Here is a 17,253-nt window from a genome sequence, read left to right as displayed (position 1 = left end):
CCAAAAGGCAGATCAGTGATACACCTCTGCAATGACCAAAAGAAACAAAAGCAGGTTAGCATTCTCTTGATATAATTAGAATTTTTCACAATGTAATCTTTGCATATTTAGGGAATCAAAGAATTAAAATATGTTCTCAAATCTTCTTCTTTTCCTGTCGGGTTTTCCCATCAGGGGTCACCACAGCAAATCAGTGTCCTCCATTTAACCCGGTTTTGTGCTGTGCCTGGCAGTTCAAGGCTCAGCATCCTTCTCCCGATATTGTCACTCTCTCTCCTCTGGACATGTCCAAATCATCTCAGTCTGGCCTCTTTGACTTTCTCTCCAAAGCCTCGAATATGAGTTGTCACTTTGATATAGTACTCAATCCTGATCCGATCCAACCTGGTCACTCCCAAAGAAAACCTCAAGATCTTCATCTCTGCTACCTCCAGCTCTGCTTCTTGTCTTTTCTTCAGTGGTACTGTCTTCAGTCCAAACATCATGGCTGTTCTCACCACCATTTATCAGCGTGCCACAGGCAATCTCAAGTGTAGTGCGGACACTGCCACATTGTGTGTTTGTGGAAACATGCTTGTTTTGGATGGTGGCAAATAGCGACATGTACAGTATGTACATGTTTACATCAACAGCGAAAACAAGATTTTATCATTGCCACGTAATGTGGTCACCATAAAATATGTGTTTTGTTCACATCATAATGTATTGAAGTGTAAATAAACACAACATAATTTCTTCATAAAAGGACCAATCCGCGGCACACACACACACACACACACACACACACACACACACGCACACACACACACACACACACACACACACATACGCATATGCATACGCACGCACACACAAACACAAACACAAACACAAACACAAACACACACAAACACACACACAGACATAAACACACACACTTTCCTTCCCTCTACTCCATTGCCACATTGAAAGCCACATGATTTTACAAGTGTCAAATATTTCGGAAAGCCTGAACACAGGCAATAATTGGGTCTTTATCGAACACCAGAGAGACCATGAAGGAAAGCACAGGAAAACAGCAGTAGTGTGTCGAGCTTTTTCTTCTTGAGTTAAGAAGCATACTTCACATTATGGCCCGGCGTAATAAATGAGCGGCAGGCCAGTGGTGACTCACGAAATCATATCAGCAATCAATCATAATCAAATCAATGAGATGTACTCTGGGCACAGGAAAGTAAGTGGGACCTGGTGGACCTCATCTTGTTTTTCTGCTCTCTTCATCAGTCTAAAAATCTTAATGGTAGTCCTGTGGATGAATGATTTGGCATTTTCGGGAGCTTTTTTGGAAACAAAGAACTGCAACCAAAACAATAAAGGTAAGCTAAGGTAACTTCATCAGTCTGATTTTCCCCCCAAAATAAAACATCGGCCATTTTTCGTCACATGTTGATAGGTCAACAGACAGAAATTAAAAAGGTATTTATGTCAACATAGTAATAAAAAATAAACATGTTAATGACTGAACAGTGTTTTTGATGCTTTGGTACTTTTTAAGTGTTTCTGGCGAAATTGACACACACACTCACGCGCATGTATACAGTAGATCTAATTAAAGGCAACATTGTGTACACTGAAAATCAAATTCCTTCTTGGCAGTGTGTCTTTTGTAAATGTCTTCAATCTGCACACCAGTGAACAACTGAAATACAATTAGCTTTTTTCTTTATAGATGCCCACATGGACAATGTAGTTCACAACTCAGAACACAGCCTTTCTCCAATTCCAGTATTCATGATAATTAAATCTACGCCTTTTGTCCAACACACAATAAAAAAGAGGCGGTGTAAAATGGCGTAAAAGACTCGATCCTGGAGGTGTTTTGACATGACAGACATGGTATTAAAAGATGGTGTTTTAAATTACGACAATAAGTAATATGTCTCCTTTGAAGATCCTCATGTTCCTCACACATCAGTATGAGAAAAATAGCAAGGTAACACAACGTGCAAAAAAGGGAACATTCGTCAGCACCAACCTGAAGAAAACCCCATATTATCTCAGCAGACAGTGACCACAGAGGTAATGTTCTTCAAGCGTTAGTCAATTAGAAAGAAACTGTGTCGTTTTAACACATGCTCTTAAGAGGCAGCCTTGAGTCTTAGCGTTTCTGTCATATAAAATCCACAACTTCACGTTGGATGGCAGCCAGATGTGTGATAATACTGAAGGGGAAAGAGAGTGTTAGAATAGACCAAGAGGAGGCGTTTGTTTTGAAGGACATTGGTAAATATTACAAATGGACACTTCACTTTATTGACGATTTACCTGCATTATAAATTCAAAGTTACCGCCTATGAATAAACTCATAACTTGATCGTACTCTCACCATGAATGTTCGGAATACTTGTTTCTTTGTCAGCGTCACATTGAGAAAATGTGGTTTACCCATTCCTGCTCTTGAACATCAAAGCCTTTCGGGAGGCTCCTTTCTACCAAATCATGACATTCACCTGTTTCCAATTAACATGCTCACTAAAATACACTTGCCCAATTGAATATAGTTCAAAATTGCTGGCTTTAAAACCCGTCTCAAAACTCATTTCTCCTGTTTGGCGTTCGACTCAGCATGATTCCGGCTTGATCTTGGTTTCACTCCCTGGTGCTTTCTACTAACTGCTTTATTTCCTATACTGTATATGATATCTGTCCATGTTAAGCGCTTTTTTTGCAGATTCAGCTGTTGTTAAAGCGCTATATAAATCAACAAGTATTGTATTCTATTGTAAAATTAATTGGTTTGCAAATAATCGGATTATGGTTTAACTTGCAGTCAACACAATTTCATAATGTATTTGTTTTTTTGGCCTTGTTATTGAAATCAAAACAACTGCTGGTAACAATTTTCACTCAAGAAAAGGCTTTTTTTTTTAAATGGAGACAATATCTTAAAATCTTTTTTTTTTTTAATTCATTCACTACCAGATGTCCAAAAATGTGTCCACTCCAGTGTCAGGGTTTTTGTCGCTGTCACTCTAATTCCAAGACCCACAGAATATTGAGTTTTAGGACTACATAAACATTCAATGCAGAGTTAATTCTTAAATGATATGGTACTGGAGTTATATGAGCTTGAAATGAGGGTGACTGTTCAAAATACAATGCAATACATACATATTGGTTTATATAGCAACAGCTGAAGCTAGCATAAAGCACCAACATGGAAAAAAGGGAAATGCTGCACTGTTGTGGAAGGGAAAAAACATTGCCAGAGGGCATGAGCAGTGCTTTATCGGCACCCAAACAAGGGAAAAAAAACTAACAAATTCAGGACTGGCACTATAATTGTTATGTTCAATTCCCGAATAAATTCGTTGCACACATTAAATTGATTGCACAAACAATTTAAATGAAGGTGATACGGTAGAGTTTCAAAATAAGAGTAATAAGTCAAAATGATCAGAAATAAGTCGGAATTTCCTGACTGCAACTATGGCCTTTAGCCAATCCTGCATTAATCATGTTTATGTTAGTTTTCATTTTGAGTAGTTGGATTACTTTGGAGGTAAATAACTGCATCTATGCTTCTATTTCCCTCAACCACTTATCACCACATTTCATTGACAATGTGCCTGCAATTCATTTTGAAGGAAGAACAGGTTAAATTCAATGAAATGTCAGCGATTCACAATGCCCGTTTTCATTCTTCCAGAATAGCTTTGATTACGTGTTTTAAAATGATATCACTGGGGTGTTCGGCCCATTAAATGGATGACTAAAGAATAACATGACACCTTTTAAGTGGTTACCAAGGAAACCATACTTTCACAACAACATTATCTGTGATGTCTTCGATGTACTTTATCCTTTACTTTGATTCTCAAAGACTGCTCTGCACATTTTGCTCAAATAAGTTGTTTCTTCTCATTAGCTAGAATTCCAAAAGGCAGATCAGTGATACACCTCTGCAATGACCAAAAGAAACAAAAGCAGGTTAGCATTCTCTTGATATAATTAGAATTTTTCACAATGTAATCTTTGCATATTTAGGGAATCAAAGAATTAAAATATGTTCTCAAATCTTCTTCTTTTCCTGTCGGGTTTTCCCATCAGGGGTCACCACAGCAAATCAGTGTCCTCCATTTAACCCGGTTTTGTGCTGTGCCTGGCAGTTCAAGGCTCAGCATCCTTCTCCCGATATTGTCACTCTCTCTCCTCTGGACATGTCCAAATCATCTCAGTCTGGCCTCTTTGACTTTCTCTCCAAAGCCTCGAATATGAGTTGTCACTTTGATATAGTACTCAATCCTGATCCGATCCAACCTGGTCACTCCCAAAGAAAACCTCAAGATCTTCATCTCTGCTACCTCCAGCTCTGCTTCTTGTCTTTTCTTCAGTGGTACTGTCTTCAGTCCAAACATCATGGCTGTTCTCACCACCATTTTATACACTTTTCCTTTCATCCTAGCTGAAACCCATCCATCACACATCACACATCACACTTGACATTTTTCTCCAGCCGTTCTACCCGGCCTGGGCACGCTTCTTCACCTCTTTTCCACACTCCGTTACCCCAAGTACTTAAAATCAACCAACCAAAATGTGTTCTCAAACGAACCGCTTTTTCTACACACAATGAGTATATTTGCACGGTCTGGGCCCATTGATATTGTGATTTCAGTAGCATGTTATCCAATGAAAAGCTTGTGATGTAACAGACTATACAGTGAATGGCAGTGGATATAAAAAGTCTCGAAAGCTTTGTTCAAATGTCATATTTTCATTCATTCATTATCCAAACAGCTTTATCCTCTAATTTAAAACAAACAACATTTAAAACTTAAATTAGATATCAAGTAGACAGGATGAACTTAATACAACTAAACAGCTTTATCCTAATTGGGGTTGCAGGGGTGCTGGAGCCTTTCTCAGCTGTCTCCAGGCAATAGAGGAGGACACCGTGAACCAGTAGCCAGCCAACCACTGGGCCCACAAAAACAAATAACCATCCGCACTCACACGAGGGTCAATTTGGAGAGTTCAATTAGCCTCCCGTGCATGTTTTTGAAATGTGGGAGGAAACAGGTTGTGTGAACGCCAGGAAGCTTGAGGGTTCTGCGCAGTATCCGTGGTGTTCCCAGCACTGCGCTTTTCTGGACCGAGATATCCGATGTTGTTCATGGGATCTGTTGCAACCACTCGTCGAGTTTGGGGGTCACTGCCCCGAGTGCTCCGACCACCACACTGTCACCTTTACCTTCCAGGCTCTCTCCAGCTACTCTCTGACCCTCGATTTCTCGATTTTTATATATATATATATATATATATATATATATATATATATATATATATATATATATATATATATATATATATATATATATATATATATATATATATATATAATGAAGTCTCATTATATCGATAGCGGTTATATCGATAGTACTGCTTATTACGATACTATTTCGATGAAGGCAAGGAGAAAATTTACACCCCCACTTTAGTACCATTCTTTTCTTTGTCTCTCACAACCAATTCAATGAGTGCACATACATGATGCAGATATCATGTACAAACCAGTACATGCTTTTCTACTCGGAGAGCCTTAATTTTGGGTGGTAGCTACCTTAAAACAATACTGGAATGGTTGGCTGCATCTGACCGTAAGATGCAGTTCAGGTGAAAATTTATTATACAGTGGGGTACCCTGTCGATCAAGCCTGGTTATTTTTTGAGGTTGATAATAGGTCTTGTCTGACATTTCAATTTATCCCATTCAGTTTCATCCTATTCAAAGAATTACACATTTTTTTTCGATTTAACATTTATTTGCTGGGCACTACTATGCAACTACAATCTGAGGCTTAACTGTGGTGTTATGATTGATGCAATATGCAGCTCAACCAATGAAGAGCGAGAGGCATGCGCACTCATGTGCTGGTGCTGAATGAAATAAATATTCACTTGTGAGTTGTGTTGCATACAATGACAGAGACCTCTCACTCTGTGGAGTGCGGGTTCTCACGGCCAACAATGAGGCACTCTAAAGCATCCACAGCAGTCTGATGCCCTCAGACTTTGCAAAGGATGTCAAGTCAGGGATTACTGTATTATTATTATTTGTCTCCACATTTTCATCATTTCATCAAAACCTGTGCAAGTACACACTTGTGGTTCATAACAAGGATGTTTTAAAGCACAGGTGTCAAAGTCAAGGCCCGCGGGCCAAATCCGGCCCGCCACATCATTCTTTTCGGCCCGCAAAAGCAAATCAAACTTGTTAAATTCCATGATGATTGCTAAAATCTGAGCCAAAATTTCATATTTTTGGATGTCAACCACAATAAAAGTCATTATTCTTGACTTCAGATTTGATTTCATTAATTTGCTGTGTGCTCTATATGTAATATTTGAAGGGATTTAAACATTCTAATGGGTTCCCCAAATTCATAACGGCCCTCGAAAGGAAACCATAACTACAATGTGGCCCGCGGCAAAAAATGACTTTGACACCCCTGTTTTAAAGCAACCATGTTATCCAAGGAGAAGATCTATTGTCAGTGAGTTGGCATAGCTCGCTCTGTTAACCACACCCCAGAGAGAGAGAGAGAGAGAGAGAGAGAGAGAGAGAGAGAGAGAGAGAGAGAGAGAGAGAGAGAGAGAGAGAGAGAGAGAGACAGAGATTGATCAATTGATCGATCAATAGATAGATAGATAGATAGATAGATAGATAGATAGATAGATAGATAGATAGATAGATAGATAGATAGATAGATAGATAGATAGATAGGCAGGCACAGGGTCATCTTTTGATGAAAATGAAGGGTTTTTAGTGTGATTTATATGCTGGAAAACAGTAAATAAATAAATAAGGCTGGTACGACTTCTACGGGGGAAATGGAGTTGGTGGCTGCTGACAGTCATTCCGAGACGTGATGTGGCTCACTTTTACTTCACATATAATGGGGCTCATTTTTACTTCACATATCTTTTGAAGAAAATAAAGGCTTTTTAGTGCAATTTATATGCTGGAAAACACAGTAATTAAATAAATAAATAAATGCTTATGGTGTAAAACTTGTGTCAAGCAGTATTCCTGCAACTACATATTATTTTCAAACATGAGTATTGTATTTTGAAACAAATATCTGAATTCACTTTACAGAGTATGTACAGTAAATTGTATTGTATTTTATTTATTTATTCCAGCAGAAACTAAAAGAAGACAGGAGAGCTTATTATCCACGTTGAGTAATACATGCTTCAAGGGAAAAGGCATTGCGTGTGTACTGAATTAGAATTTACTTAAGGCTTGATGAGCCTTTGGTTAATGCAATTTTCCTGCAAAATATTTCAACTGCTAATGACAAATGCAATGTACTTTTTAACATAATAATCAGAATAAAACAAAATAAAAGTGTCAATGTTTCATTGAGTGCCCTTCAAATCTTCCTCCCACCGGATGGATCAAGACAGAACCTTATCCTCCAACGTTTATCACATTACTGACCTCATTACATCATTGCCATTCACCGTAGCCAGTCCCGCATTCAAGTGACATTTGCAAAGTTTCAAGATGACATCGGCATTATCGCTCACACAGGAGAAAAACTTACTCCGGCTCTATTCCTTCCACTCAGCTGCCTCATTACTTAATTGACTTTATAAAGTACAAATTAACTGCTTGGACTGTCAAAGCTTGAACGACAAGGTGCCACGTATGCATGAAAGAAGTGCCGAAATCCTTCTTCTGAATTTCTGACAAAAAACAGAGTCCACCAATTGCACTCCAAGGTGGAGGAAATAGTTCAATGATAACTCAAAAATCAATGAAAAAAGTATAAATATATAATGAATTACTTTGTTCATCAAGTATCATCAATTACTAATTGTGATGACACTTTTGTCCATGTGTTTAACATTCTAATTTTTGCTTGCAATGCAAGGCAAAACAGCAAATGAAGAAAATATTCAACAAACATTTATATTTGAGCCCTCATAAATCATTGGACTTGTGTACAAACTTAAATGATGCTTGAGCTTGAAAGTGAATCGCAAGACTTGAAATTGAGCTTGGACGAGGGCTTAACTGTCATCACGTATGCCCAGCTTGACAGCCTTGTCAGATTTGTCTCTCTCCGTTCTTGCAGTTTAAGTGGAGTTACTATACAGTAAATACAGCCACAAAGCGGCGGTACCCTATCTAGGCTTTTTCAGATGAGGTTTCAAGTGCAGCTATCTCGTCTTCATGCCTGCGTTGAACTGCAGTGTGATTTGTTTGACAGGTAAAATGCTGAACTAGTTATCGCCATGAAGTGTTGTTCTGACACTGTCCCACTCCTTCATAAAATGCCGGCTTGCAGTTTCCACAAAAATCACATTTTTCACAGTAATGATTCATCTGGGCTGGTGTGGTCAGCACGTGGCCTCAATGAGGGATTTGCTTTGACTTCCAACAAGCTGGAGTCCGCAATGTTTGCATCTTTGACCGCCTGCCACGTTGAGCTAACGCAATCAGTCCATTATCAACCCCAACGTGTCTTTTGAGTCATAGGCATTTAACACTCACTGTTTGAAAGAGTCTAATGTTCACAATTCACAACCTTATATTATGAACTTTTCATCTTACGAACGTCAAATGTATGAAAATTAAACCTTATAATAAGCATTATTTTCATAATACACACCCACCACGGCTGGTCCATCAAGCACACGACCTTCACATCAAGCCATCAATGACCATCATAAAGGTAAATAAAACAACTTTATTTTATAGCACAGTTTATTTCTTTAATTACAGTCCTTATGGAATGTGACTCTCTTTCCAAACAGCAATTCCCTTTAACCTCGGACCTCCAACGCCATTCCATCGAGCCATCAATGACCATTACAAATGTAAATAAAGTGACTTTATTATACAGTGCAGTGTATTTCTTTCATTAAAATACAATAGCACATTTATTATACATAGAATAAGGTGTGTTGTTTGTAGTTTTAAGGCTTATTTAGTTGAAAAGTATATTTTATTTTATATTTTTATATGTAACGGATTATTCCCATTTTAATGGTTTCCTATGGGAAAAAATGTTTGTGATACACACTTTTTGGCTTACACACTCTGTCTGGGAGCCAATTAAGTTCGTAAGCTGAGGTCTCACTGTATATAGTGCTGAATTAATCGCAGTTTTTTCAACCCACAATGGCTGAAGGAGGAGAAGAAATGGATTTGGTTGGAGATGTACTGTTAAAGGCATTTTGAAGACTATATATGGTCATCATTAAGAAAGGCCGGTCCGTTATTTACTGGCTAATGGTACCCTCTAGTGGACTTCTAGTAAATTTTAAACCACATTTTTTCATCTGGATTGATTAAGACATAGTACTACTGAAGGCCTAGCGATGAAATCCTCAGCCCGCCTCTGTTATTCAAAAATGGCAAACTTATAAGGATTAAAGGACAACCGACGTCACTTTTTTTGTTTCAGAAAAACCTTTTTAATACATCTAAAATACCCAAAACACGCAGTATGATATTTTTATTCAAATGCAAAACACCAATAAAAATGACTTAAAGTGTCCAAAATCTGCCAAAAATTGAGCTGCGAATTGGTCATTTTCAGAAAGTCCCGCCCCCAGTTCGTGACGCCACGCCAAGACGTCTTGCATTGCTGGAGAATCAAAACAATGGCTTCATATTCAGAGAATATGCTTTCTTGTTACACATCCGGTTATGAATATGATTGAAATAGTTCTGAAGAGGAAAGCATACATGTTTTCAATCTATTAAATAATTTATTCCGTACCATTTTGAGGCAACATTGGGCGCAAATGTCTCACCCAAAAAGAGGCAGAAAATGGCCACCTAGCTCCTGTGAGGAATGAATCAGCCCGTTTCCACAGGCTGAAAAATTCCTTACATGGAGCTTGGACGCCCTCTTCTGGCTCTTTCTGGTGCAACACGAAGTTTTCAGACCAAGCAAGCATTGACGTGATGGAAGGACTGCTACAACGTGTTCTTCTTTCGGTCAGGGGCAATCCTTCAGTGACATCACGTACGGACTCGTCACCAACTCAAAAACAAGACTTCCGGAATATTCAGCACGAGTCTATATGCGGTGGAATCTTTGTAAAACACGCTCAGTAGAAGTCATTTCAAGCTATTTTACAAATTATGGACACAACTTGTCCGGTGACGTCGGTTGTCCTGTAAATATACACAAACATAAGTCTACATTTATCACCAAAATTTAACATTTTACAACTTGAAATGTCTCATAACTACTGCTACTTGATGAAATGAAATGTTAGCTAAACTTGAAAAAATAAATTGGGACAATTAGGTAAATATTGGTCGTTGTAGATGGGTTTAAAAAACTAAGCTGGGCAATATTTCGCAGATACAAAAAGGTATATTTTTAGAACACGCTAATTCAAATGCATATTGTGCTAAGTTTTGTGATGCTTGAACACGAGGGTGATATTCTCAGCTAATTTTCTGTCAACTGCACATTTAAATGGGTACCAGTTTGAAGAAAATGTGTACTATTTTAAATTTCATATTACATAAGTAATATATATATATATATATATTAATATTACTTATGTAATATGAAATTTAACATTTATATATATATATATATATATATATATATATATATATATATATATATATATATATGTGTGTGACGGGTGTCACAACAGTGACTGTCTTCATCTCCACGATGCTGCCGTATTAATGAAGACGAGACGCGTGGATGTGTCTTTTTATTTCTTTTATTTCTGCAACACAGTATGGCAGAAGGGATGGGTGAAGTCGCATGGGTTTCGTCTTGTGATTAACCTGAATCTCCTCGAGATTGTTCTGGAAACTATGGGCGGGACATAGTGCCACACTGTGCGCCGTTGCGTCACTTCCTTCATAATTTAATAATCTAAGTGCACAACTCCGTTACATACATACATATTTCGTTTTTCTACTTTCATTCCTTGCATCACTTTGCTGCTGTGAAATGTAAATTTCTCCACTGTGAGACTAATAAAGGCATATCCAATCCAATCCAATCCATACACCCCCCTTAAATTATGCAGAAGTGAGGCAACATACACACGGAAGACAACAGAAAGACCAACAGGCAAAATAGACAAGGTTATCGGGCAAGGATGTACAACAGTGCTGTCTGATTATGTTACTCATCTGACCAACTACGTCAGGTGACTGGAGTAAGGGATCTGTCGCCGGTGTGTCAGGGTCTGTGCGCTCGTCGGAGATGCACTGCACTGGGTCTGGGAAGGAACTCTGTCCCCACTAACATCAGTTAGTGGGGACAGAGCCTCAGCTCGCACCTGCCCATTCCCCTCTGTACAAACTACATCACCCTGCATAGCACTACATAACTGTGACAGACTGGAGAAAGGTATCTGTTGCTGGTGTATCAGTTGTCTGTGCGCTCGTCGTAGATGCACTGCACTGGGTCTGGGAAGGAACTCTGTCCCCACTAACATAAGTGGCCTCAGCTTGAACCTGCCCATTCCCCTCTGTACAACCTACACCACTCTGGATTACACTACACAACTGTTACACGGTTGGGAAGCCTCTACCTCTACCAACACACTCATTCAAAGGTGTGCGACTTGTTACTTGTAAGGAGATCATTCTTAGACTTAACACACAAAAACATGTACATGAAAAAAACACACTAATTACAAAACAGCAGGTCAGACAATTAACACTCTACATGTATTTCCAAAACGTCCACCGAGTGATGGGACTGCACAGCGTCTTCATTGTGCAGCATCGCGGTCCCGGTCCGAAGTGGAGAGTCACTTGTGATCCGGGTCACGGCACCAATGTGACGGGTGTCACAACAGTGACTGTCTTCATCTCCACGATGCTGCCGTATTAATGAAGACGAGACGCGTGGATGTGTCTTTTTATTTATTTTATTTCTGCAACACAGTATGGCAGAAGGGATGGGTGAAGTCGCATGGGTTTCGTCTTGTGATTAACCTGAATCTCCTCGAGATTGTTCTGGAAACTATGGGCGGGACATAGTGCCACACTGTGCGCCGTTGCGTCACTTCCTTCAGAATTTAATAATCTAAGCGCACAACTCCGTTACACATATATATATATATATATATATATATATATATATATATATATATATATATATATATATATAGAGAGAGAGAGAGAGAGAGAGAGAGAGAGAGAGAGAGAGAGAGAGAGAGAGAGAGAGAGAGAGAGAGAGAGAGAGAGAGAGAGAGAGAGAGAGAGAGAGAGAGAGAGAGAGAGAGAGAGAGAGAGAGTCAACTAGAGGGTACCATTAGCCAGGAAACAGCTGACCAACCTTTCTTAATGATGTCCTTTTTTTCTTGAAAAGTCTGTCTTGAATATGGCATGAACAGTAAATATCCAACCAAATTCATTTTTTCTCCTCCTTCAGCCATTGTGGGTTGACAAAACTGCTATTAAATCAGTACTATATATTTGCTTATAAGGCTCGCTAATGATACAGTGTGCTTGCTCTGCCCAGTATGCTCTTGTCACTCGCGGCTTGTGATCAGAGCAGTTTTCGCAAACTATGATTGGCTAGTTACTAGCCAATCATAGTTTGCAAAAACTCTGACATTGACGTTGACACACAAAACCAACACCCCCAGATGCACTATTATGAACCACTTCTTACCATTCAGCCTGTTGACCCCTTTTGGGTTGCCAACTTGAAATCTGATTGGTTAGAGGAACACTTCCATCGACATTGATTTTTATACTCATTGTCCCGCAGAACTGATTGTTAAGGCGCCCAGGTAGATTTCTGCCCCTGGCAACAAATGATGGCTGAAATGTGATTGGTTAAAAGCTTAAATACAAAAACACACGTCTGGAAGCAGCGCAATAGGGGAAAAGTAATGAAAAGAAACTGAAAGACAAGTTAGAATTATTTAATAAGAATCCATGGACAAAATCTAATTAACATCAGTCTGTGATTCAGATACTTTTAGATCAGCAGAAAAGGCTTTGCAGGCCCTGACGGTCCGCAACTGGTGGTGGTTGTTCTACAAACTTTTTGAACTGGCTGTCCCTGGCACAACACCAAAGGACCAGAAGAAGAACATCAAGAAAAAAGGATCTGGCAGTGCTAAAATATCGTTGGAGAAATATAAGTGGGCGATTTTAGAAGTGTGGTTAAAAAAAAAAAAAAACAATGACAGAGTGACAGTCTCTAATAGTACTAAAATAGCAGTAATAAACTGACGGACTGACGCTGACAGATTTGTTCGACTTGAAATAATGACCCAGTCACTTGTGATTCATGAATGACTGACCAACAAAGTTGATTGATGCATCTCCATCTGATTGTTACTTCCAAAGCTAATTAAACAACACAAGGAAGCTAAATGAGGTAGACCTATGTTATGCTGAAGGACACATAAAGAAAATCTGTCATTGTTGATTCATAAAAAAGAAATGGTGAAGTCAAGAAAGGAAGCTAAATTACGGTCAATATTGTTACATTGCTCGCATTAACTCATTCACTCCCAGACAATGTGGAAATGTGACCACTCCAGTCATTTTCACTCAAATTGCAGGACCCACAGAATATTGAGTTTTAGGACTACATAAACATGCAATGCAGCGTAAGAAACTTTAGACGCTATTCTCTCATCAGAAAAAAAGTTTATTTCGAGCTTACTTGGTTTTAGTTATTTGAATTGAAAGTGGGGGCAGCTGTACAAAAGGCAAATGCTGTTCCTCGTGAGAAGGAAAAACATTGCCAGAGGTTTAACCGAATCTTGAAAGGCGCCCCACCCCCTCTGCAAGAAAAAACAAAACCCAAACTCGGGAATGGACTTCCATGTTATGCTTTTCAATTCCCGAATAAATTCAGGAATGGCAATGAATGAGTTCAGAAACCTAAAAATAGTACGGATATACTAAAACCTGTACAAGCATGAGACTAAATAGACCATTATATGATAACAAACGTTTCTCAGTTCTGTATTTCATTAAATAAATTGTTACTTCAAAAGTTAGATGTTTAGTTTGTTTAGGCGCACATAAAGAAACCTGTAAAAACATAACTCAAAGAGGAGGGAAAATCCTTAAAATTGTGTGACATGGTAGCAAAAAGCGAGTTGAGCCAATCATAGCTCATAAACTACTTAATTTTGTTATTTTGTTCACCCAAGTATGGACTTGTTAAACATGCGTTGGGGGGGATAAAACTGGTACCAAAAAGTATGATGGTCTTTCAATGGCCAAAATTGCTTCACAGTTTAATGAGATCCAGTCAATTTTAAAAAGTGCCTTGCTAAGATAATAGTTGGTTTTGAGTGACACTGTCTGAGAGCCAATCATTTCATAATATATTTCAGGGTTTGCCGCACACTGCACTGCATCATACTGAGAGCTTTTTGTCATGTTTGTTTGTACTTAGAACGCCTTAGACTATGTTGGGGTTTATTCAACTGTTTCTCCTGCAGTGTCATAGTGTCTCTCCATGCAGTCATATGTTGATGTGTGGTGCAGTTGCACTGTACGGCTGAGCTCATCATCTTCCCTTTGCCAGGCTGCACGGAGTAACAAGTAGCCCCGCACAACGCAGACACACACAACGAACACCACCAGATGCACTATTATTAAACATATCTCCCCAGTCAGCCTGTTGAAATAAACATGGCATTGTGGCATGAGCACACACATACACACACATATGCCGTCTCCCACTTCCAAATAAAAAAAGAGGTACTGCATTGCTTTGCCAATGCAGTGCTGCTGGTGGGGGCCTGTTCGAGAAGTACTATTGCAGTGGATGGCTATTTCTGCAGCAGTACAAAGCCGGATGGCATCATGTAGTGCGGAGGGTGGCAACGTGTGGCTCAAGGGCCAAAAGGTGGGCCCACAAGAGCAGCTAATCCAGCAGGCTGGACAGATAATACCATATGGTCAGCGTTCAAGAGATAAATTGTCATACATTTGTTTGCATAATTACATTTATATGGCCTTCAGAGGACTCCATATCAAATTAAATCAGGGCACTCACAACTACTGCCAGTGTAACAACAACGCAATAACTGTGTAATAACAACTACAGTACTAACAACTACAGTACTTGGGAGGGGGGTGCAGGTGATGTGGTGCAGCTTGCTACTTGTCCCCAAAAAAAAACGAACAGGATAAGTTGTTCCTCCTCCCTTAAGGCTGTGCGTGCCTCTGCATTACTGCATCCACAGCATTACAGGATCTGTCACAAATTTCAAAGCGAACGTGCGCTAAAGCCAAATCAGACACTTAGTTTATGATAGGGATAGCAAAGATGCCGCTTACCACTTGGATTCTTGTTTTTCTTGAGACTCTTGCCACAAAGACACTGCAGCATATGCGTTCCTTTGCTGAAAATGTTCCAAAGAAACCACATTGATTGATTTGGGCGAATCCAGTGGCTCAAACACCCGGAGAGAGATGAGATCCTTGCGGTTGCATAATAATAACAGTAGTAACGATAATGACAACACAGCTCTCCACGCAACGCCTGCCAATCGTATCATATAGGAAGAAGAAGGGGAAAAACATCTCCTGTCTGTGCGGGATTTTCTTGTGTTTCTCTCACGTGGCTTTATTCGGAACAATGCTGTGGTTTCTTCTTCTTCTCCTTCTTCTTGTGGCGTCCTCAAGTAGAAAAGGTACTCTTAATTGCATGTGTCGCACCGGGGAGGAGACGCCAGCACGCATACACACGCGCACGCACGCACGCACACACAAGAGCGCGCGCACACACGCACGTGCATGCACGCACACACAACACACGCGCAACTAAAACAATAAAAGACGACGGACTTCCGTGGAGGAGAAAACCATCGCCGCGTTTAGTTCACCACTCTGAGGAGAAGCTGAAGAGGAAGAGGTGGTGGAGGAGGATGGGGAGGGTGGATCAGCACCGCGTCACACGTCAGGAGAGGATGCATCCTTTGAAGACCCTCTGCACAAGTCTAAATTCGCTCCTGTAGTCACACGGCACCCATCGTAGTTTGCTCGTCTCCGCCAGTCCCGCGCCGCTGCACCTCGTTTCATGTGGTTCCCGGCGTGTCTCTTTCAACGCAACGCTAACTCCCTCTCCCCTTAAAAAATCCAGTCAGCAAAATTGGTCCGACCCAGCTCGGCCCGGATACGGCAATGAATGACGGTCCAGAAGTGGGCCGGGTCCGGCAACCGCAATGTGGGCCGCATCGGAGCCACGTTGAATAACAAGATCCGATGCCAGGCCAGAACAGGCTCCTGATGTCAGCCTTAATTCAACCTTTACTGAACCATTTGTTTCATGAGCCATATTTGACCCTTATTTTGAAAAAAAAAGTAAAAAACAATTGTTATGAAAATATTTTATTGTCATAATTTGTGAACCTCACATATAACTGCACATACACTTGAAAACAATTTTCTATCCATTAGATTGTTGTACTCTCCATGCCCTCTTTTCAACATCCAAAGCCAGATGTAGCCATCTTTTGATTGTGACATAGATTTCCTGGTCTCTGACATAATATGCTCGGCTGTTAGGTCTCAGAGCGGCGGCAAGAACTGGAAGAAAACACAGATGGACGGTGTGTTAGGAAAACAAACATTTGTATGTGTCATTACCCTTTCTACTTCCTTTCCTTTCCTTTCATGTGTTTACTACCATATGCAAGAACATTTTATTAGCTTTCATTTGGTACCACTTTCAATGCTATAGCATCAACCTCTGGAAAGCTACAATGAAAATAAGGACATAATGCCCCAAATTTTGCAGCGTTTTTGAAAAACGTCAGCAATAAAATTACATGGCTCTTGAGGAAGGCATAGCCAAGGTCCAAGATCACAATAACTGGTATATTTAGCTAATTTATATCATTTTCCATATGTTTGAGGAAAAAGGTCAATTTTGAAGAGGTCTACTCCCCATACATTAACGTTCCTACGTGTCAGCTGCCACGGTCGCCCTGGAACGTTACATTAAGAAGTTAATGACAACAGGAAAGAAGATCTTGGAATGTTGACAAGAGGAAAGGATATTGGAAGGGTGGTGCCCAGGATGAAATTAGTCTTTGAGAACGGGAGTGGTAGAATACATCTGCCACTTGAAATTTGGAAGCATGGTGAGATGCCAAAAAGACCGTCCAGCAGTGAAACAGAAGAACATTTTTATTCAATGTGTGAATAAAAAGAATTTCATTTCTCAAAACTACATGTTCAAATTTCACATTCATCTGTCTTTTGTTGTCATAAAAAAGCTT

General features: G+C 39.7%; 1 protein-coding gene across 2 annotated transcripts in view; it reads right to left on the bottom strand.

The window, feature by feature from the left end:
* Positions 1-16,071, bottom strand: part of fgf14 (fibroblast growth factor 14) — a 113,368-nt gene extending 97,297 nt beyond the window's left edge. Inside the window, exon 1 of one of the 2 annotated variants that reach the window (XM_089002242.1) lies at positions 15,308-16,071. In XM_089002242.1, coding sequence (XP_088858368.1) covers positions 15,308-15,398 — 91 coding nt within the window. In that variant the 5' untranslated portion in view covers positions 15,399-16,071. The remainder of the gene's footprint in view (positions 1-15,307) is intronic. The other variant, XM_089002244.1, reaches the window with a different exon arrangement.
* Positions 16,072-17,253: the final 1,182 nt, after the last annotated feature.

This window comes from Hippocampus bargibanti, linkage group LG08 (assembly GCF_051943395.1).
Source record: "Hippocampus bargibanti isolate YZ-2025 linkage group LG08, ASM5194339v1, whole genome shotgun sequence".
In the NCBI taxonomy this organism is placed as follows: domain Eukaryota; kingdom Metazoa; phylum Chordata; class Actinopteri; order Syngnathiformes; family Syngnathidae; genus Hippocampus; species Hippocampus bargibanti.
The sequence above is the reverse complement of the archived record's forward strand: the minus strand, read 5'-3'. Positions and strand labels throughout refer to the sequence as shown.